The 22,820-nt window shown below is 28.8% G+C and overlaps 6 protein-coding genes and 2 long non-coding RNA genes across 8 annotated transcripts; 7 read left to right on the top strand and 1 right to left on the bottom strand.

Annotated features, from left to right (window-relative positions):
* The first annotated feature begins 4,388 nt into the window (after positions 1-4,388).
* On the top strand, positions 4,389-7,972 carry LOC128956932 (pancreatic triacylglycerol lipase-like). The gene is made up of 6 exons (XM_054302642.1): positions 4,389-4,555; positions 4,643-5,110; positions 5,926-5,988; positions 6,131-6,329; positions 6,840-7,274; positions 7,573-7,972. Exons 1-6 carry the CDS (start codon positions 4,448-4,450, stop codon positions 7,875-7,877), a joined length of 1,578 nt encoding a protein of 525 aa, XP_054158617.1. The 5' UTR covers positions 4,389-4,447; the 3' UTR covers positions 7,878-7,972.
* A 64-nt stretch (positions 7,973-8,036) lies between these two features.
* Positions 8,037-9,048, top strand: LOC128956848 (uncharacterized). The gene is made up of 2 exons (XM_054302560.1): positions 8,037-8,044; positions 8,526-9,048. The coding sequence occupies exons 1-2, from the start codon at positions 8,037-8,039 to the stop codon at positions 9,046-9,048; spliced, it is 531 nt and encodes a 176-aa protein (XP_054158535.1).
* Positions 9,049-9,404: 356 nt separating this feature from the next.
* LOC128956925 (uncharacterized) lies at positions 9,405-10,057 on the bottom strand. The gene is made up of 2 exons (XR_008484534.1): positions 9,800-10,057; positions 9,405-9,564 (listed from the first exon to the last, which is right to left on the bottom strand). It is a non-coding gene; the product is annotated as an uncharacterized LOC128956925 (long non-coding RNA).
* A 666-nt stretch (positions 10,058-10,723) lies between these two features.
* Positions 10,724-11,390, top strand: LOC128956924 (uncharacterized). Its single transcript, XR_008484533.1, has 2 exons — positions 10,724-11,001; positions 11,229-11,390. It is a non-coding gene; the product is annotated as an uncharacterized LOC128956924 (long non-coding RNA).
* Positions 11,391-11,958: 568 nt separating this feature from the next.
* On the top strand, positions 11,959-13,806 carry LOC128956885 (RNA-binding protein cabeza-like). The gene is made up of 2 exons (XM_054302600.1): positions 11,959-12,797; positions 13,500-13,806. Exons 1-2 carry the CDS (start codon positions 12,048-12,050, stop codon positions 13,668-13,670), a joined length of 921 nt encoding a protein of 306 aa, XP_054158575.1. The 5' UTR covers positions 11,959-12,047; the 3' UTR covers positions 13,671-13,806.
* Positions 13,807-14,318: 512 nt separating this feature from the next.
* LOC128956886 (transient receptor potential protein-like) lies at positions 14,319-16,347 on the top strand. The gene is made up of 3 exons (XM_054302601.1): positions 14,319-14,403; positions 14,531-15,225; positions 15,995-16,347. The coding sequence occupies exons 2-3, from the start codon at positions 14,635-14,637 to the stop codon at positions 16,313-16,315; spliced, it is 912 nt and encodes a 303-aa protein (XP_054158576.1). The 5' UTR covers positions 14,319-14,403; positions 14,531-14,634; the 3' UTR covers positions 16,316-16,347.
* Positions 16,348-17,254: 907 nt separating this feature from the next.
* On the top strand, positions 17,255-18,725 carry LOC128956888 (uncharacterized). Its single transcript, XM_054302603.1, has 2 exons — positions 17,255-17,482; positions 18,240-18,725. Exons 1-2 carry the CDS (start codon positions 17,405-17,407, stop codon positions 18,606-18,608), a joined length of 447 nt encoding a protein of 148 aa, XP_054158578.1. The 5' UTR covers positions 17,255-17,404; the 3' UTR covers positions 18,609-18,725.
* A 943-nt stretch (positions 18,726-19,668) lies between these two features.
* On the top strand, positions 19,669-20,520 carry LOC128956847 (uncharacterized). Its single transcript, XM_054302559.1, has one exon. The coding sequence runs from the start codon at positions 19,669-19,671 to the stop codon at positions 20,437-20,439; it is 771 nt and encodes a 256-aa protein (XP_054158534.1). The 3' UTR covers positions 20,440-20,520.
* The last annotated feature ends 2,300 nt before the right edge of the window (positions 20,521-22,820 follow it).

The following is a 22,820-nucleotide window of genomic DNA, read 5'->3' as shown; positions in this document are numbered from 1 at the left end:
ATATTTTTTTTTTGAGTCAACACTCAACAACACATAATAATAGGAAATTTGAAAAAAATAATAATAAATTAAATAATAAAAATAAATTTGTTTTATTAGATTAATACTGAAAATATGTGCTAAAAATACATATAATAATAATAATAATAAATATAAATACAAACAGTTTTTATATACACATATAAACTTCAATTTTTCATTTAAAAAAAATTATTTATTATTTCAAGTTTGTGGTGAAAACAAAAATAGTAAAAATAAAAAGTAACTTTTTATTATTATTATTGCTATTATTGTTAAATTATATATTATTTTTTTTTAAAAAATAGTTATTATTTTTAACAACAATAAACACAATCGCTATATATATATCTGTGATTTTTTTTTTGATTATTATTTTTTTTTGTAACTATTTGTTTTAATTTTGTTATTTTTACATAATTTTATTTTTTTTATCATCATCATCATAATTATTATTTTGGATTAATTATCATTATTATTATTATCATCATCATCAATATCATCAATTATTTATTATTGTAAAATATATGTCCATATAATCATGTATTATAATCATCTATTTATTTATTTATTATTATTATTAATAATAATAGGTAAGCATTTTATTTATTAATTATTTATTTAAATTTAGTAAAAATTTTCATTTTTGCAATTAATTAAAATATTTATAAAGTGTATAAATTGATTGATTGATAAAATTTTATATGCATTACAATAATTATATTTATTATTTAATTAAATTTTTTTTTGTAAGTTTGATTAATAAATTATAGTTAAATAAATTATTATAAATTTTTATTATAACTTCAAATTAGATAAAATATATATATATATATATATATATATATATATATGTATTTTTTAGTGGTCTACTAAATACAGTATAAAGTTTAATAGTTCACACACACACACACAAAATTAGTAAATCTATTAATTAATTAAATAAATAAATAAATAGATAAACATAAAAAAAGTGTCTAGTTCAAAAATCAAATTCCTAGATAATTTATTTTTTATCAAAATAAAATAAATCATTTATTTGTATGTCATTTAATATCTATAAGATATATATATATATATATATAGATTGAAAAAAATGATATATTATATCAAATATAATTATAACTAAAATAAAATTTATTTTTTTTCTCTCAATGAAATAATGAGTTAATTATTTTAAATTTCTATAATAATTATCATTAGTTTATATATAAATATATATAATTTTTTATAAACAGGATATACGCTAATAAATTAATATCTAAAATATATGATAATTATAATTATGATAAAAAAATTTTAAAAATAAAATAAAACAATATATATATAATAATAATAAGTTTAAATCCGTAACAATTGTTTTCGTAAAATAATAATAATAATAATAATAATAATAATAACGAAATATTTACATTAATTTTAATTATTTAAAAAAAATAATAATATTTTAAACATATAGTTTTGTTTTTATTATTTTTATTATTAATATTTTAAATTAAAAATAAAAATTTATTTACAATTATTACAATCAGAATATCAATAATAAAAAATATATATTATATAATATAATACAATAATAATAATAATAATAATAATACTAATGATATTATAAAATATATGTTATTGAAAAGTCATTGTATTATTATTATTATTACGATTATATTATTATTGAAATAATAAAAGATTTTATATATATATATATATATTTCGGTAAATATCTCTTAAAAAACTTAAAGTTCAATGCACTGTAAGAAACAAATAATAATAATAATAATAAAATAGTAAAATCATTGGGAAAACACATAACATAACAAACATAACATATAAGAGTAATATTTTTTTCAAACAAAAAAAAGCAAAAAAAAATAAATTATTTATAAATACTTATTAAATAATAACAGAAAAATACAGTAATAATACAATAATAATAATATAGTTATATAAATGTATTAATAAATATCTATTTGTTTTCATTGACTGTAGAAAAATACAGTAATAATAATAATAAAAATAATAATAAAAGAGATGTCAAGTGTTTATTATATTTAATATATAGTTATTATTATTTAAAGTACTTTAAAAAAAAAATAAAAATCTATACTATATTTTAAAAATATATTATTATTATTACATTAAAATATGCAATCCTTAAACTATATATATATAAATAAATATTTTTAAAAAAATAAATAAAAATTACTATTAAAAAGTGAGTTTAGGGACACAATAACCTAAATTTAATATTATTTTTTTGAGAGTAAAATAATTTAGTTTTAACTCTCTCTCTCTCTCTCTCTCTCTCTCTCTCTCTCTCTCTCTCTCTCTCTCTCTCTCTCACTCTCTGATGATATAAATTATTTTATTTGCTATATATATACAGGTATATAAATATATATAAATTTGTTATATTTATATAATTAAATATAGATATATAACATACACTTTTATTTCTCTCTTTATAAATATATATTATTATAAATTTAATAATAATAATAATAATAATAATATAGCAATAAATAAATTATATACTATTAATATTTTTTATTTTTATAATGTCATTGAAAGTTGTTTTGTGTGTGTGTAATAATTTTAACTATTCAATTAAAATATCATTACATATATACAGTATATTAAACTATATTATTATTATTGTTATTAAAAACACATTATTTTCAATTATCACTTTTACTTTACCATTTATTTTATTATTATTACTATTATTATAAATTAAGTTATATTATAGTACTGTATATACTGTATATATATATACTGTATATATATGATATATATAAGTTAAGATAAGTTATTTTAAAACTTTTTTAAACAACAATAACAAAAATTTTAAGCTCCAGTTATGCAACAATATTATTAGATATTAGGATATATTAGTTATAAGAGAGAGAGAGAGAGAGAGAGAGAGAGGACTTGTATACAGTATGTGTGCAACACATGTAGTAAATATACAGTATATACCTATTAATAATAAATAAATAAATAATAATAATAATATACTGGAAAAAAATTATTATTATTATTATATATATATTAATATTAATAGACTTTTGATTTTCTTAACTATAAAAAAATTATATAATTTTTGCGATTAATATTTTGTGTGTGAAAACTATATTTAAAATTTTTTTGTTTAGTTATTTGTTTGTATAAATTTTACTGTTATTATTTTTATTATTATTTAGGTTACAAAATATAGTTTATATATAATATAATTATATATATAATACAACAATATATATAAATAAATACATAACATTCACTATCAATATAATTATATAGTAATATTAATATTACTAATAATAATAAATTTTGTAATGACATTGATATATATATATATTATTTTTTTAAAATAAATATAAACATAATTTTTAAAATATGTTTTCACTATTATTATTATTATTTTAAGCTAAATTTAGGAATTAAAAAAATTGGTTTTAATTATATAAATCATTAATAATAACAATTTGTTAAATACTGTTATTTTATTATTTAAAAATATAGAGTATATACAAAAAAAATTAAATACAAAAAAAACATGATTTTTGATTTATGTTGTCTGAGATCTTAACAAATAATTATATTATTATTATTATTATTATTTATACAAAAAAAATCAAATTTAATACACAAAAAAAAAAATCAAACAAAAAAGTCTAAATAGTCTAACCTTTTATTTTTCGGTCATCAGACACACAAACACATAACAAATAATTTATTTAATTATAATAATAACAATAATAATAATAATAATAAAGAAAAAAAAATTAATACTAAAAGCCATACTTCCGCACAATTTATTTAATATATATATTTTGATTGTTTGTATAAATCATATAATAATATCAAATCCATTAGTAGTATACCGTATATATAGTGTATATATATATATATGAGACAGTTGTCTATAATCTAACAATTTTTTATTAATATAAGGGGTTTCCCATGAGTTAGCACTCATTCAATTAAAAAAAAAATTATATTATATTTACCGGTATCTCAAAAAAATAAAAAAATAAAAATAAAATAATATACAGTATATTCAATATATACAGGTATCTACAATATAATCAACAACAACAACAAAAAATATATTGACAGTTAATCACCTGTAAATTGCAATTATTATTATTATTATTATAATTATTACTATATATTTATAGTAAAAAAAACTATTATAACTAATCATTGTTATATAAAAATAATTTTAATTAATTAAATTAATTATATATATATATAGATTTTTTTTAAATAAAAATTACAATTATAATTTACAATTTTTTTTTATTAACAAACAGCAATAATTTTTAATCAAGCACACGCGCAACAGTCAACAACAAATAGCAACAACAACAACAAAAAACACGCGCAAAAACACGTGCTAAATAATAATGATAATAATGATATATACGATATCATGAGTAGTAGTAGTAGTATTAGTAGCACAGGTAGTAGTAGTAGTAATACTGATAATAATAAAAAACAATTGGAAAGGGATTATGATTTAGATGTCAGCGATTTTTTGGTAATTATTATTATTATTATTATACATAATATATATACAGTATATATACTTGACTGACATACCTGTGCCTGTGTTTCTAAACAATAGGTTTGGTCAACAATAGCTACATCACTGGCCAAATGGAGTGACAGCAAGAAAGCCCGTCATCGGAAACGTACGGAAGAGTCGTCATCGGCAGCCGCGGCTATGGCCGCGGCCTCCGCAGCCTCGGCTAATAAACCAACCAATCGTACCAATCGGTCGCTGAGACGTCATCGGCGCCGCCGACGGGACGAAGAGATGGTATGCTATAAAAATTTTGGCTGTTTTCGCGATGAGGGACCGTTTGATTATTTGGATACACTGCCGGCCAGTCCCGAAACAATTGCCACAACGTTTACACTGTATACCCGTAAGACGGCCGTAGATGGCGAGCGGTTGGACTACGAAAACAGTACATCACTGGCGAAATCCAGTTTCAACGCAAGCAATCCGATTAAGATTATTATTCACGGGTTCGGGTCGAGTGGTCGCCGGCCGTGGGTTTTACAGATGACCGAAGCGTTTCTGTTTATGGTATGTATTGATTGATTTGGTTTGATTAACATTGTGTTTATATGACAGGTGTGTGTGTGTGTGAGTGAGTGTGTATATGTGTTGTATATATGTGTGTATGTGTGTGTGTATGTGTGTTTGTATGTATGTATAAATATATATGTATGTGTATGTGTGTTTGTAAGTGTGTGTGTTTGTAAGTGTGTGTGTTTGTAAGTGTGTGTATGTAAATGTGTGTGTGTGTGTGTTTGTAAGTGTATATGTGTTTATGTATGTGTGTATGTATGTGTGTGTGTGTGTGTATGTGTGTATGTAAATGTGTGTGTGTGAGTATGTGTTTGTAAGTGTGTGTGTGTGTGTGTGTGTGTTTATGTATGTGTGATGTATGTGTGTTTATAAGTGTGTGTGTATGTGTGATACTAAAGTGTATAAAATTTTATCTTAAAAAAAATTTATACATATTTTACGATAACTTATTAATTTAATTGAAATTTTTTTTAAAAAATACTAAAAAAATATTTTTTTTTTCCTAATTGATATACTAAACTTGTAATACTGTAAATATATATAAAAAAATTATTATTTATTTACATCTAATATACAATATACTGTATATATATATATATTATTACAGTTTGTTATATATATATTATTATACTGTAAATCAATTAGATAATTATCATTGAATTTTAATTAATTTAATAAAAGCTAATAATAATAATAATTATTATTTAATTTAATTTAATTCAATTATTTATTTAATTAATTAATTAAAAAACAATAAAATTTATTTCCTCTCTTTTCCCTCCTGTTCCTCTCCCCTCCCCATCTAATAGGATGATTTCAATTTAATTGTAGTCGACTGGGAAAACGGTGCACAGTTACCCAATTATGTACAGGTAGGTCAATCAATATTTATTTTTGTAAATAATTTAAAAAAATAATTAAATATATATATTTTTATTAATTAAAATTTATTTATTTTATCGGTTGGTTTGGTTTGTATCGGATCGGATCGGGTGATCAACTGGTATATTACAGGCAGCAGCTAATACACAGCTAATCGGCAAACAGATAGCACTGTTGATACGTATGATTAACTTTAATAAGGGTTGCAAACCCGAGGACTATCATCTGATTGGGTTTTCATTGGGCGCACACGTAGCCGGGTTTACCGGTATGGAAATCAGCAATATTAGCCGTATTACGGGCCTGGATCCGGCCGCACCGTTATTTGAAGGTATATATATATATCGATGCCAAACACACACACACACACACACACAAATAAAACAAAACAAAATCATATTAAAAATTTAAATATTTTAAATACAGTAATAATATATATGATTTTAAAATAGATATTTACAGATATATACATGTATTTTTTTTATTTATATTTATATATACAGTCATTAAATATTTTTAAATTTATTTTTTAAATACGCTTAAAAATAATATATAAATATCATATATATAAATTTATTTTTTTAAAAATATATTGTCTATTTTATTTAATAAATTAATTTATAAAGTTATATATGTACTAATAGATATATAATAATTAATCAATCAATTGTTTAAAAATGTTAAGTTATATGTAAAGATATTAAATAAATACAATAATACACACACACACACATACACACACACAAACATATACACACACACTTACATACATACATACACATCACACATACAAATAAATAATAATAATAAATATAAATGTTTTTTAAAAATTAATTTAAAGGATACCCGCCTCGTGTCCGACTGGACCCGACCGACGCCACATTTGTCGACGTCATACACTCTAATGGCGACAGTTTTCTCAGGGGTGGTCTCGGCTCGTTTGCACCGTTAGGTCATGTCGACTTCTATCCTAATGGTGGCCGAGTCCAGGTCGGCTGTAATTCGGTATTTATGGGCGCCCTGTCCGACATAATCTACGGCAAATGGAACAGCCTATGCAATCATCGCCGAGCCTTCCGGTTCTTTATCGACTCTATTATCAAAACATGTCAGTTTCGGGCATTTGCTTGCGATAGTTATGAAAATTATCTGAGGGGCGACTGTTTCCAGTGCGGTAAGGATGGTATACAGTGCTCAAATATGGGCTATTTTGCCCACCAGTCCTCGGGTAGGGGCAACATGTATTTGGTTACACGCGAAAATGAACCGTTTTGCGGTAAGTGTCCACTGTGTATGTGTAGGTGCTGTATGCGTGTATGTACTGTATGTGTGTATGTACTGTATGCGTGTATGTACTGTATGTGTGTATGTACTGTATGTGTGTATGTACTGTATGTGTGTATGTACTGTATGTCTGTATGTACTGTATGTGTGTATGTACTGTATGTGTGTATGTACTGTATGTGTATATACTGTATGTACTGTATGAGTATATACTGTATGTACTCTATGTGTAAATTATATAATGTATAACTTATGCTAACTGTCCTTACTATACACACACACATATACAGCCAATCAGTTCAAAATACGTGTGATCAGCGGCACCGGTCAGGTGAGCACATGGGGTAAACTGGAAATACAGTTTATGGCCAAAGACGGTAACAACGAAACGTTTATGTTGACCAACGAAGCCGACGAAATCAAAGATACCGGGTTTATCCAGGGTCTGGTTGTAGCCCATCCTAACATACACAATGTTACCAATGTTGTACTAACCTATACAAAGTATAAGGGCTGGATATACAGTGGCAAAGATAACTGGATGGTCGACAAAATTGAATTGATTAACAGCGATGGACACATGTATGTACAGTAGTAGTAGTAGTATAGGTGTTAAGTACTGTATATTTTTAAATGGACAGGTAGTGTAGGGGTAGCTATCAGTTTGCTATAGGTTAGTTGTGTTTTTTAGGGGGGGGGGGTGAACACATGTATGTATTATTAGGTGTTTTAGGTGTTAAATATATATTTTTAAATGGACAGGTAGTGTAGGATAGTTATCAGTTTGTTATGTTTTTAGGGGGTATTTGGGGGGTTGGTTAGGAATTAGGGGGTAAATAATAATTTATTTATTTGATTTGATACTAATTAATAGTTTATGATTAAAATAATTGAATTTAATTCAAAAAAAAAATAAATAAATTATATATAAATTTATTTATTTAGTTATTTTATAATTATAATAGAAATATATATTTTATATTATTATTATTATTATTTTAGGAGTTGATTATATAGTTAATTGAATTTATATTTAAATATTATTAGTATTTTTAAAAATTTTTTTTTAGTTTATTTTAGTTTATTTAGTTATTTTATAATTTTTTTAGAAAAAATATATGATAAATATATTTTTCATACTGTATTTAAGTTTAATTAGTAGACTATTATTTTTAAATTAATTATTATTATTATTAATATTATTAAAAAAAAAATTATTTATATGTTATATAAAAACCCGTAGCTCATCATACTGTGGGTTCGGTAGCAAACTGGAAAACTCGGTACCCAAACAATTGGCCCTACAATCGGGTAACTGTACTCATCAGCAACCAGCTGCCAGTACGGGCGGTCCACTATCGGCACTACATCCCCATCGTATAGCCAAACTGTTTTGGCAAGTAGTGGGCGGCGGTGTTGGTGGTGGGGGTGGTAGTAGTAGTGGTGGACAGTTAGCTAGCAAATCATCATCTAGTAGTAGTAGTAATAGTGGATCATTATCAGCATCTCCATCATCATCATCATCATCATCATCCATATCATTGGCTGCCAGTCCTAAATCTGGTGGTACCGTTACCACCACTACTACTACTATAACTACTACTGTAGGTAGTGGTAGTTCATCGACACCTAAACTATTTTGGAGGATATTGACGGCCAATGGCGGCGCCGGCGGTAGTAATACCGATCCGATGTCCTCGGATCCCATGTCCAGTGACAGTGAGACCATGAGTGAGGAACGGTATTTTTGGTCGCCATTTGTATGATTTTTTTTTTTTGATTGATTTTGATTGATATTTATTTAATATACTAATAAATTAAAAATCAAATCTAATTATTGTACAGTAAATAATAAATATATATATATATATATATTAATATATTATATAAAATAGCATAAATTATTTATTTTTAAAAACTATTTTTTTTATAGAATTAATTAATTAATTATTTTTTTTGATAAGATTTAATTTTTTACAATTTTAATAATTAATAAATGTTTTTTATTTTGACAAAGTTGACTAAATAAAATTGATTATTATTATTATAATTATTATTTATTTACCATTATTGAAAATCAAAACAAATTAAATTATTAAAAAATAAATAAATAACTTAAAAATTTGCAAAAAAAAAGTTATTTATTATTTAGTATATTATTCAAAAATACATTTTTTTTGTTAAAATAATTGATTTAAAGAAAAACAAAAATTTTTCGAAAAATATATATAATTATAAAATTTTGAATTTATAGGTGAAATTAACCATGGTTAAAAAATTGTCTATAAGTTGAAAAAAATATAAATCAATAAATCAAACATAAAATTAAATTTATTTAATTAATTATATTTAATACAAATAAACTTATAAACTATTATTATTATTAAAAAATAATTATATATTATTATTAGTATTTAATAATTAAACTAATAAAACGACAATAATTATAATAAACAATTAATTATTGTAATTATTTTTTTTATAAAAAAAATTAATTATTAATTTATTGAAACTTACCATTATCATTTTAATAATTTTTGTTTGTTTGCTTGGTTGGTTAGATATTTTATTTGCAACAATCGCATGAACAGCTGCCACCCTTACAGCCACACTGGTCGCACCCACCACATTGGTTAACCATAACTACCGGAGCTACCATTGCTATTAGATATTTTTTGTTGATAGGGTTAGGTTATACTAACAAAAACTAAACAATTTAAAAAATTATTTTTTTTTAAATATTAATTTTTATTTAGTTATAAATAACTAATTAAATATTATTTGAATTATACTTTTTTCCAATCGCGCCTATCGTTTTTAAACTATAGTATTTAGGTGTCGGGTGCATACAAAAAAATTGTAGGTAGGTGCCGTGTGCTATTAATAATAAGGTGCCGGGTGAAAATTGTAAAGTGTACAAGTATTTTTTTTTAATTATGTATAACTTTAGATTAGATACTTATGAAATTTAAATCAATTAATAATAAGAGTCACCAAATTGTTGTTTATATATAAAAAAAACACATAAATTATATTTAAATAAAATCTAATATTTGTTAAATAGTTAATCAAAAAATACAATAATTTATTTTTTTTGAAAATATATATGCTAAATAAACTAATTTTTTTAGCTAGCTTATTTTTTTAAATTTTTTGACTAACAAAAAAAATTATACATTTATTATTTTTTTTTAAATATTATTTATTACATTAATGTAAAATATTTTTTTTGGCGACTCTTATTATTTGTTATTAAATTATATACTAATCTAATCTAATTGTTTGGCTAATTGATTGCACATAAAACATGCAATTTTAATTTTCACCCGGCACCTTATTAATAATAGCACACGGCACCTACCTACAATTTTATTTTTTGGTGTGTGCACCCGACACCTAAATACTATAGTTTAAAAACGTTAGGCGCGATTGGAAAAATATAAGTCAAAAAAATATTTCAATAGTTATTTAACTAACTAAATAAAAATTAATATTTAAAAAAAATAATTTTTCAAATTGTTTTTTGTTTTTTTTTGTTTGTATAACCTAACCCTATCAACAAAAATATCTAATAGCAATGGTGGCTCCGGTAGTTATGGTTAACCAATGTGGTGGGTGCGACCAGTGTGGCTGTAAGGGTGGCAGCTGTTCATGCGATTGTTGCAAATAAAATATCTAACCAACCAAGCAAACAAACAAAAATTATTAAAATGATAATGGTAAGTTTCAATAAATAAATTTATTTATTTTTTAAATAATTACAATAATTAACTTAACAATTATTTTAATTATTTTATTGTGTTGTGTTGTATATTATATTATTAAATATACACAAAAAATAATAAATATTTTTTTAATATTTTAAATATTCTGTTTTTTTTTTTAGTTTACATTATAATTATTTATTTATTTTTTGTTTGTTTGTTTGCATTTTTTCTACTTATAGAAACTATTGATAACCATGGTCAATTTTTATTCATATAATAATTTCAAAATTTTAATTATTATGTATAATCAATTTAATTAATTAATCTTATTTTTTAATTTAATCAATTATGTTAAATCTAAAAATTTATTTTCAATAAAAAATTATTTTTTTGCAAATTTATATTTAAAAAAAACTTTTTTCTTTATTTAATTTAAATGTTTAATTTATTTTTTTTAAATAGGAAGCTATAATCAATTTTATTAATTGAAGTAAAAAAAATTATATTCAAATTATTATTATTATATAAATAAAGTTAATCATTATTTTTTAATTGATTTAATTACTTATCAATTAGTGATAATTAGATAAAATATTTTTGAATATTGAATAAATTATTAGTATTTTAAAATTTATTATTTTATTTTTTCATATTTATAAAAACATTATTTATTTATTATTTTTAATTAAAATAAATAAATAAATAATAATATTCTAGAAAATTATTTTAATAGTGCACCCATTTTAGTTAATAGTTTTAATTAATAAATTATTAATTAAATTATAAAATAAAATGTCGTATAATTAGTACAATAATAATATAAAATAAATATAAAGTAATTATTATAATTAATTTTATTATTATTATTATATCAGTAAAATGTGTGTTTGTTTTATATAATATATAGAAAATTAATAAATAAATAATAAATCTAATAGTATTATACCAACAAAAAAAACATAATGACATACCTGTCCACTAAACTACTACTACTAGTAGTAGTAGTAGTAGTCATATGGTCAGTACCCGTACTACAAGTCTATGGCTATTCAGAGTACATGGAAGAGAGTGGGGGTGGTATGGATATGGGCTCAGGTGGTAGATCACGACGACGACCACCACTACCACCACCACCGCCACCGCCATCACATGAGTTTATGGATGACTATCATCGGCCACACAATGACCGACTGTCCAGCAGTTGGGGCGGAGGTGGCGGTAATAACAACTTTCCCTATGAAGAACCCATACTAGCCGTGAGCTTAGGTGACGGCAGAGGCGGCGGCGGAGGCGGCGGACCAATACATTATAGGCCCGGCGGCGGCGGCGGAGGTGGTGGTGGTGGTAGTCATAGACGCCGTCACCATCACGGCGGCGGTGGCGGTGGTGGTCATGATAGAGATGACTACGATATGGCCGAACGTATGCACCGACGCGGTTACGCCGATATGTACCGAGACCTGGGACCACACCATCACTACGACCACAACGAGCCGTTATTTGACGACAACGGTCCTCCACCAGCCGAGTCGTACAGCAATCAGGGCTCAGATGCCGGCGGCGCCAGTAACTACGGGTCGGCCGATAACGGCCAGTCACCGCAGGCTAGGGCAGCCGAAAAAGCCAAAATGGCGGCCAGCTATGAAAAGGCGGTCAAACAGGGCGAACATCAGGCGAATAGGGAACTGGAAGAAATAGGTGGTCCCGATCCGTACGAAGGTTTCTATTTGCCCGATATAGGCGTACTGGACGACGGCTCTGGCCAACACAGTGGCCAGAAGAGGCGCGTTAATAGTTACGCCAGTAGTGTACGTGTTTTTGTCACTCTCTATCTATCACTCTCTCTTTCTCTCTCTCTCTCTCTCTCTCTCTCTCTCTCTGTCTGTCTATCTCTCTCTCTCTGTCTCTCTCTGTTTCTCTCTGTCTCTCTCTGTCTCTCTCTGTCTCTCTCTGTCTCTCTCTGTCTCTCTCTGTCTCTCTCTGTCTCTCTCTGTCTCTCTCTGTCTCTCTCTGTCTCTCTCTGTCTCTCTCTGTCTCTCTCTGTCTCTCTGTCTCTCTCTGTCTCTCTCTGTCTCTCTCTGTCTCTCTCTGTCTCTCTCTGTCTCTCTCTGTCTCTCTCTGTCTCTCTCTGTCTCTCTCTGTCTCTCTCTGTCTCTCTCTGTCTCTCTGTCTCTCTCTTTAACTCTCTCTTTAACACTCTCTATAGCTCTCTCTCTCTCTCTCTCTCTCTGGATGTAGGATAAGGATCCTAATATGGATGTAGGTATGGGCGGGTGTGTCTAAAAAACAAAATCTATTAAAAAACAAATATACTGTCCATACAATATAGTGGGTTAGTTAGTATGCAGTGGGTGAGTAAGTGAGAGTGGTTACTTAAATCATAGTTAGATAAGCAATATTATAATATTCAATTAATTTCAACTGTATTTCAAAAATAATATACAATAATTATATATTAAAAATTTATTTTTACCCCCCTCCCCTTACCCCTCCCCATTCCCCTCATATAGTTTGATGATGATGGTGGTGGCGGTGATGATGATGGCGGCAACGGTAGCAGGAGGAGGAGAAAAAGGAAACGTAAGTCAAATAGGGATTCAGATACCGGTGCTGGTGGTGGTAGTGGTGGCGATGATGACACCAATCCGGATGATTTGGAGGCAGCAAAACATAATTATTAGTAATAGTAATAATAATTGTTTGGGGGGTTTATGATGGATGGGGTGGGAGTAGGATTGACATGTAGGTGCTTATTGATGATGATAATGATTAAAAGTAATAATAATAATAATAATGATAATATAAAATTATATGTTTAAAATGATAATAATGTTATAAACAGTTGTTTTTATATAAATTAATTGTAATAAGTTTTATGTTATTAATATTATTATTTGTTTTGTTATTATTACTGTATATTTCTAATAATTTTATGTTTTTTTGTGTGAAAATAAATATAATTTATTTTTAAATTATTATGTTTTTTTTTGTTTTGTTTATTATCTAATAAATAATTAATTAAATATTTTTTATCATAGACAATTAGTATAATAAGTTATAAATTGTAATTATCAATTTAAAATAATAGTAAAATCTTTTTAAAAAATTAAATATATATAAATTACATATATATATATATATTTTTTTTTTGAAAAAATTGTATATTAAATTACAATTACGCCATATTTTTATTTTATTTTTTCAATGGTATTAAATAGTTTTATCAACAATATTATAAGTAAGAAAAAAAGTAGACATTTTATTTATATATATATATATATAAAAAATAATAATAAATATATAAACATTAAAATCGATTAATTAAATTAAATTTAATTGTTTTTTTTGTTGTTGTAAAAAATAGTACTATATATATATACAGTAAATCTTTATATAAAAATATATCATCAAAATGTAAGTATAATAAAAAAACAATAAAATTAATTAACAATAAAACAATCTATTGTTTATTTTATTGATAATATTATTTAATAAAAATAAAATAACTATTATTTTTTAAAAAAAATTATTATTATCACAGATATTACTACTATATAACTATATAACTAACAGATAGTTTATAAATAGTAATTATAATCACAACATCATACATACATACATATAATAATAATAATAATAATAAAAATGGTATATCCTATCAACTATCTACCTGTGCTATCATTGCTGCCAATCCTATTGATAGCCATACAATCACAATCGGGGCCCCTACTAGTAGGTGCCGAAAATTTTCTCGACTCCATCTACAAGGAGGTGCCGCGACCGGCGGTCGGCGAAATTGTTGACAACGACGATGACGGCCGACAACAAGGCGCCAGTACTACCACAACGGCCAGGACTACGACACCCGGTGGTGGTGGTGGTGGTGGTGACGATGAGGATAAGCCGTTGAAAGCATCGATGGACGACTTGGAGGACAAACCGCTGAAGTCGGCTCCGCCGCCGCCACCAGCATCTGCTGGTGTGACCACTACTAGTCCGGCGGCGTCGGGAAAGACCGGTGCAGTCAAAGATAAACTGAAAAACAGGAAAGAATTGGAAAGTGCGGTAAAAGATGGCGAAAATAAGGCCAAAGAAGAACTGAAAGCCAGAGGCGGTCCCGAACCGTTTGGCGGGTTTCTGGTCAAACTGGGCGGTATGTACGATGACAGCGGTAATAAAACTGCCGGCAGTAAGGCCAGGCCCAATGCACTGGCCACTAAGACCGGCGATAAAAAGGTAGGTGTATGTGTGAGTATATGTGTGTATGTGTGTGTATGTGTGTGTATGTGTGTGTATGTGTGTGTATGTGTGTTTATGTGTGAGTATGTGTGTGTATGTGTGTGTATGTGTGAGTATGTGTGTGTATGTGTGTGTATGTGTGAGTATGTGTGTGTATGTGTGTGTATGTGTGTTTATGTGTGAGTATGTGTGTGTATGTGTGTGTATGTGTGAGTATGTGTGTGTATGTGTGTGTATGTGTGAGTATGTGTGTGTATGTGTGTGTATGTGTGTGTATGTGTGTGTATGTGTGTGTATGTGTGTGTATGTGTGTGTATGTGTGTGTATGTGTGAGTATGTGTGTGTATGTGTGTGTATGTGTGAGTATGTGTGTGTATGTGTGTGTATATGTGAGTATGTGTGTGTATGTGTGTGTATGTGTGAGTATGTGTGTGTATGTGTGTGTATGTGTGTGTATGTGTGTGTGTAAGTATATGTGTGTGTGTGTATTAGTGTATGTATGTGTGTATGTATGTGTGTATTTATTAGTGTATTTATTAGTGTATGTATGTGTGTGTGAGTATATATATAAGTTATATATATTATTGTGTGTATGTACTTATGTATGTATGTGTGTATATGATTTTGTTATTATATAACACTATCCCACACACACACATAAACATAGAGAGAGAGAGAGAGATAGATAGATAGATAGATAGAGAGAGAGAGAGAGAGAGAGAGAGTAAATAAATCGTTAAATTGTTTGTTAAAATCATTGTTGAAGGATAAGGTCGGCGCCAAAGATGATGACAAAGATGTCGTACTAAAAGAGTCCAAACCTGACGACAACAACGACAAGAAAAAAGCGGACAAAAAGGACGACAAGAAAAAAGCGGACAAAAAGGACGACAAGAAAAAAACTGATAACAAAAAGGACGACTCAAAGAAAGCTGATCCGAAAAAATCCGGTGGAAAGTCGTCGTCGTCGTCGTCGTCGTCGTCGACGTCGACGACCACCAAAAAATCGGCGACAACGCCAAAGGTGACCACCACTACCACTCCCGATAGCGATGATCCCGATCCGGCCACTGCTCCGTCTAAATAATACCATTAATAATAATAATAATAATAATAATAATAATATTATTATTATTATTACTACTACTACTGTTGATAATCAATTAAACAAAAAAAAACAAATAATTTAATTAAAAATATTTTTTTTTTATAATTTTTTGTCTGCAAAAAAATATTATTGTATAAACAAACAAAAAACATAAAAAATAATTTTCTATAAAAATTTTTTTTTATAACAATTATTATTATTATTAGAAGAAGATATATGAATATAAATTAAAATTAAATATTAAATAAATTATTACTATTATTATTATTATATTTTATTAAAAATAAACAATAATTTATACATTAATTAGATTACAATTATTGACTAAAATAATAATAATAATAATAATAAATCAATTAATTATAATCTACAATTATAATTTATATTTACTATTTATTAAAATAATATAAAATAAGTAGAAAAAATTTATACTGTATACACAAAATAAAATGTCCAAAATTATTAATTAATTAATTTTGTTGTTGTTGTTGTCAAATATTTACACAAATATTTTGTGGGACAAAAACTATAACTATTTAAAAAAAAAAAAACTATTAATATTTGGATTTTTATACTAGAAATTTATGGTTAATTACTTATTATTATTAACTGTATCTATAAATTAGTATTATATACAGTATTAGGAAAATTTTACAACAAATATAAATATATATACTGTATATAAAATACTAAGGGCGGGAATATTTTTACATTTTTAGTACATAAAAAACACTATATTAATACAGTATATATATATATATATATATATATATATATATAACCCTATATTTATTAGCAAATATATAAAATTAATTAATTATTATATATAAAATATATAAAATCACCAAAAAAAAAATAAAAAGTTGAAAACATCTGTAATTTTTTCAAATTTATTAAATTTATTACTTATAAAAAAAAAATTATTCATTTTTTCATCAATAGTTTCTATAAAGTATTATATCTTTGATAATATTGATTGTACTGTACTTTATAGATATAAATTTATATATATATACACTGTATATATCATTATAAGGAGAAACTATTAATAAAAAATCAACAAAAATTATGGCGACCACTAAAATGTCGATAGCACTGGTAGCTATCATCGGCATTGTTATTATGATGACCATGGTCAAAACTGATGTATGTATGTGTGTGTATGTATGTCTATGTGTGTATGTATGTCTATGTGTGTATGTGTGTGTTTATGTGTGTGTGTATCTGTGTGTATGTATGTATGTATGTATGTATGTAAGTATGTGTGTGTGTTTGTGTATATATGTGTGTGTATGTATGTGTATGTATGTATGTGTGTGTGTGTGTGTGTATGTGTGTGTGTGTGTATGTGTATGTGTTTATGTATGTATGTATGTATGTATGTATGTATGTATGTATGTATGTATGTATGTATGTATGTATGTATGTATGTATGTATGTATGTATGTATGTATGTATGTATGTATGTATGTATGTATGTATGTATGTATGTATGTATGTATGTATGTATGTATGTATGTATGTATGTATGTATGTATGTATGTATGTATGTATGTATGTATGTATGTATGTATGTATGTATGTATGTATGTATGTATGTATGTATGTATGTATGTATGTATGTATGTATGTATGTATGTATGTATGTATGTATGTATGTGTGTGTGTTTATGTGTATGTATATGTGTGTATGTATGAGTGTATGTGTGTGTGTGTGTATGTATATATGTATGTGTGTCTATGGTATGTATGTTAAGTATGTGTATGTGTGACATGTGTAGAGGCAAATGTAGTGATTGTTTTTAGTTTTTGTTAAACACCACCAAAACCAAACCCCCCTCCCCCACACCATAAGCGCAATATACTGTAATATTTATTGTTTTTTTTTTGGACAAACATTTAGGACGAATCGGAAACTACAACACCAACTGCTAGTACTGAAGGCGGCAGTGATGTCGTACTCAAAGAGGCCAAACCAGATGACGATACGACCACCACTACTACCACTACGACTACAGAAGCCGGTGATGTCGTACTGAAAGCGGCCAAACCGTCGGAAGGTAAGGGAAAAGGAAAGGACGGTAAGAAAGGAAAAGCGGATAATAAATCAAAAAAGGACGACAAGAAAAAACACGATAAAAACAAACATAAAGACAAACAAGAAAAGAAAAAGGACGGCAAAAAACCGGGCGGAAAGGGGACAACCAAAAAACCGTCGGCGACCACCCCCGGAGGTGATGATCCCGATCCGGCCACTGCTCCGTCCAAATAATACTAATAATAATATTATTATTATTATTATTATTAGTGTTGTTATTGATATTCAATTGATATATACATTATCTTATATACAGTAACTGTATATTTAGTATTTTAGTTAAAATTTAGTTTTAATTAATAAATACTTTATTTGTTGTTTGTTTGTATAATTTATTATTATTATTATTATTATTATTATTAATATAAAGGTGATTATATATATATATATATATATAATGAATATAGCAAATAAATAATTATTAATATACTGAATATATATATATATATATATATTATATTTGAAAATATATGTGTGTTGTTATTGTTGTTTAATTTTTTTTATTATTGTTAACTCAAATATTTTTAGTCGATTACTATATCTATTAATTTTTAACAAATTATATATATATATATATTATTTTTAATTATTTATAAAATAATTAGTTTTAAATAAATAAAACAAAACAAAATATGTGTCCAGAAAACAAAATAATAATAATAATAATTATTTATATTAAATATATTATTATATATACAGTATATTATTGCTAGAAAAGTAAAAATAAAAATCTCAAAAAAAATAAAATTAAAAACATCTGTAATTTTCAACAACAAAAAACTAAATCAAATCAATACTAAATATATATATATATATATTTGGGGAACGTAATTATTATCTCTCTCTCTCTCTCTCACCTGACTATCTATTGTTGTATTCATATCCCTATCCGCCCAACACTTTCATTCTTTTTCTTAACTCAATAATACTGTACACTGTTTTTATGATCAATCAATAAATTGTTTATTTAATTAACTCTTGTGTCCATCGATTGTCATCTCTTGTAATCGCTATCATCGGTCAACACACGCAAAGCATAATAGCGACCCCAACCGCTATATTGGTGACCCGAACCAGTGATTTTCACCGCCGATGACCTATTGATTACAATAAACGTGTTTTTCATCTATTTGTCGTCCTATCGCCGATACCATCACCTTATCATCGCTTCTGCCGCCGTAATCGACTCAACAAAAGTCAACAAAATTATTGTCATCGCCTGTTGTCGCAAACAATGCCAGACACCGAAAATACAACTACAACAACAAATGTGGACTCAGTGGCCGTAAGGCCTCCGCCGTTCTATGATTCGAATCCTGCGCTATGGTTCGGACTTCTGGAGGGCCAGTTCGCTGCCAATCGTATCTCTAGCGATGCCGTAAAGTACGGAAGCGTTTTATCGGCGCTCACTGTCAGCCAATCAACTGAAGTGATGGATATTATTACTGAACCTCCGGCTACTGACAAATACAAAACAATTAAAGACGCACTCATCAGTCGATTATCAACAAGTAATGCCAAACGACTGGAACAACTGATCGATCGCGAAGAACTCGGAGATCGTAAACCATCTCAACTCCTTCGACGACTCCGCCAATTGGCCGGCACAAGTGTTACAGATGATGCACTGAAGACATTATGGATGCGACGACTGCCAAACGACACACAGAAGATACTAAAGGCCTCAAGAGAACAGCTCAACACACTGGCCGATATTGCCGACGAAATACACGATACGTATCAATCGGCACATGTATCAGCAGTATCTACCGAAACAGAAGCATTACGTAAACAAATCGATGCACTCACCAAACAAATAGCTCAATTGTCGTCCAATAGATCTCGCGATCACAGTCGATCTCGATCTCAAAGACGTGGCCGATCCAACAGTCGCAATCGCGAAGATAATGGCCAGTGTTGGTACCACAATCGATTCGGCAATAAAGCAACGAAGTGTACAAAGCCCTGCAATTACAATGAGGGAAACGCGAACGGGAATCAATAGCGACGGCAACTGATTCCCACAACAAAAGCCGTCGTCTGTTTGTCACCGATAAGGTCACAAAAATATCATTTCTCATCGATACGGGTGCTGATGTCTCAGTATTCCCGAACTCAAAGCTATGTCGAAGGCGTGTAGAAGAGTATCAGCTCTTTGCCGCCAACGGTACTCCTATCAAGACGTATGGCTCACATTATCTAAACCTGGATCTCGGACTTCGCCGCGCTTTTAATTGGAAGTTCATTGTTGCAGACGTATCAACGCCTATAATTGGTGCCGACTTTCTCGCACACTTCGGGATAGCACCTGATCTTCGACACAACCGCTTACTCGACTGTATAACTGGTCTCAAAGTGCTTGGACGCATTCAAGTCGTCGACATACCGACTATTAGGACAGTCACCGGTGACACGCCTTATCATCGACTTCTCGAAGAATATACAGTAATTACTCGCCCGTCAGCAACAATGAAGCCTAGACTTCACAACACTGTACATCACATCATTACAACTGATGGACCGCCTGTTTGTAGTGACCGCCGACGACTGGTTGGCGATAAATACAATTACGYTAAACGTGAATTCGAGTCACTCGTATCTCAAGGCATCTGTCGTCCATCATCAAGCAACTGGTCCTCACCTCTTCATATGGTCCCTAAGAAGGACAATGAATGGCGACCTTGTGGTGATTACAGATCTCTCAACGCGCGTACAATTCCCGACAAATATCCAGTGCCTCACATCGAAGATTTCACTCATAATCTCGCCGGTTGTCGCGTCTTCTCAACCATCGATTTGGTTAAAGCCTACCATCAGATACCTATTGCACCAGAAGACGTACCCAAGACAGCTGTGAAGACACCATTCGGTTTATACGAATACTTATACATGTCTTTCGGTCTCTGTAACGCTGCACAGACTTTTCAACGGTTTATTGACGAAGTAATCCGTGGTCTCGATTTTTGTTTCGCATACATTGATGACATACTCATCGCATCTAAAGACGAAACTCAACACTTGGACCACTTACGACAGTTATTCACTCGACTCAAAGATTACGGAGTAGTGATCAATGTCGGCAAATGTGTATTTGGCGCCTCTGATGTCAAATTTCTCGGTTACGTTGTCGATCATACAGGAACTCGTCCACAACCAGAAAAAGTCGCATCTATTCTAACGTTTCCTCAACCGAAGACTACTCAAGAACTCAGACGTTTCTTAGGTATTGCAAACTTTTACCGAAGATTCGTACCGAACGCCGCAACTATTCAGGCACCGATGAACACATATCTTTCCGGAGCCAAGAATGATGTCATTAATTGGACTGAAGAAGCAATCAATGCTTTTGAGTCTTTGAAGACAGCCATCGCTAATGCCACTCTATTAACACATCCATTGACCGGCGCGACGCTATCACTAATGGTCGACGCATCCAACGGTGCAATCGGAGCATCCGTTCAACAACTAGTGGACAGCGATTGGCAACCAATTGCTTTCTTTTCTCGAAAGCTCACAGACAAGCAAACTACGTGGTCCGCCTATGACAGGGAACTATTGGCCGCATACGAATCGGTGAAGAAATTTCGCTATCTTCTCGAAGGCCGAGTGTTTATACTGTACACCGACCACAAGCCACTGACTTATGCATTCAAACAAAAACCGGAGAAAGCAGGTCCACGACAAATGCGTCAATTGGACTACATATCTCAGTTCACTACTGATATTCGCCACATTTCGGGTAAAGACAATGTTGTCGCCGATTCGATGTCTCGCATAGAAACCATCGCTCATGAAGTCGATTACGAAGCTTTAGCTAAAGAGCAAGAAGTCGACACTGAACTCAACGACATCATCGCTTCTCAGACATCACTATCCCTCAAACTTGTGTCACTACCGCACAGTACATCAAAAATATGGTGTGACTTATCTACAAGCACTGCCCGACCGTTTATAATTAAAAACTACCGACAAATTGCTATACAATCATTGCATTCACTGTCACATCCCGGAGCTAAAGCAACAACAAAACTAGTCAAACGAGCGTTCATATGGCCAAATATTGAGTCGGATTGTAAACAATATGTCCGCAACTGCATCGAGTGTCAGCGTTCAAAAATAACCAGACATGTGTCAGCACCTATTGGCTCATATACACTGCCATCGCAACGCTTTGAACACATACATATTGATATCGTTGGCCCACTACCACCATCAAACGGATACACTTATTGTCTAACGATTATTGATCGTTTCACTCGTTGGCCCGAAGCACTACCGATGATAGACATAACTGCTGAAACAGTTGCCCGAACACTGATCAGTGGTTGGATATCAAGATTTGGCGTACCATTACGTATAACTTCAGACCAAGGCCGGCAGTTTGAA

The sequence above is a fragment of the Oppia nitens genome, unplaced genomic scaffold (genome assembly GCF_028296485.1).
Source record: "Oppia nitens isolate AA-2021 unplaced genomic scaffold, nextdenovo-longstitch-racon4-pilon3 scaffold33_pilon_pilon_pilon, whole genome shotgun sequence".
Lineage (NCBI taxonomy): Eukaryota > Metazoa > Arthropoda > Arachnida > Sarcoptiformes > Oppiidae > Oppia > Oppia nitens.
Note: the sequence above shows the minus strand (reverse complement) of the source record. Positions and strands in the feature narration are given on the sequence as shown.

Excerpts from the sequence above, each read along its gene's own strand:
- LOC128956932 (XM_054302642.1), top strand. The coding sequence starts at position 4,448 with ATGAGTAGTAGTAGTAGTATTAGTAGCACAGGTAGTAGTAGTAGTAAT. Across the intron at positions 5,989-6,130 it reads AGTTACCCAATTATGTACAG|GCAGCAGCTAATACACAGCT; the intron begins GTAGGTCAATCA and ends GGTATATTACAG. Across the intron at positions 6,330-6,839 it reads GGCCGCACCGTTATTTGAAG|GATACCCGCCTCGTGTCCGA; the intron begins GTATATATATAT and ends ATTAATTTAAAG.
- LOC128956885 (XM_054302600.1), top strand. The coding sequence starts at position 12,048 with ATGGAAGAGAGTGGGGGTGGTATGGATATGGGCTCAGGTGGTAGATCA. Across the intron at positions 12,798-13,499 it reads TTAATAGTTACGCCAGTAGT|TTTGATGATGATGGTGGTGG; the intron begins GTACGTGTTTTT and ends CCCCTCATATAG.
- LOC128956886 (XM_054302601.1), top strand. The coding sequence starts at position 14,635 with ATGGTATATCCTATCAACTATCTACCTGTGCTATCATTGCTGCCAATC. Across the intron at positions 15,226-15,994 it reads CTAAGACCGGCGATAAAAAG|GATAAGGTCGGCGCCAAAGA; the intron begins GTAGGTGTATGT and ends TCATTGTTGAAG.
- LOC128956888 (XM_054302603.1), top strand. The coding sequence starts at position 17,405 with ATGGCGACCACTAAAATGTCGATAGCACTGGTAGCTATCATCGGCATT. Across the intron at positions 17,483-18,239 it reads TGACCATGGTCAAAACTGAT|GACGAATCGGAAACTACAAC; the intron begins GTATGTATGTGT and ends ACAAACATTTAG.
- LOC128956847 (XM_054302559.1), top strand. The coding sequence starts at position 19,669 with ATGCCAGACACCGAAAATACAACTACAACAACAAATGTGGACTCAGTG.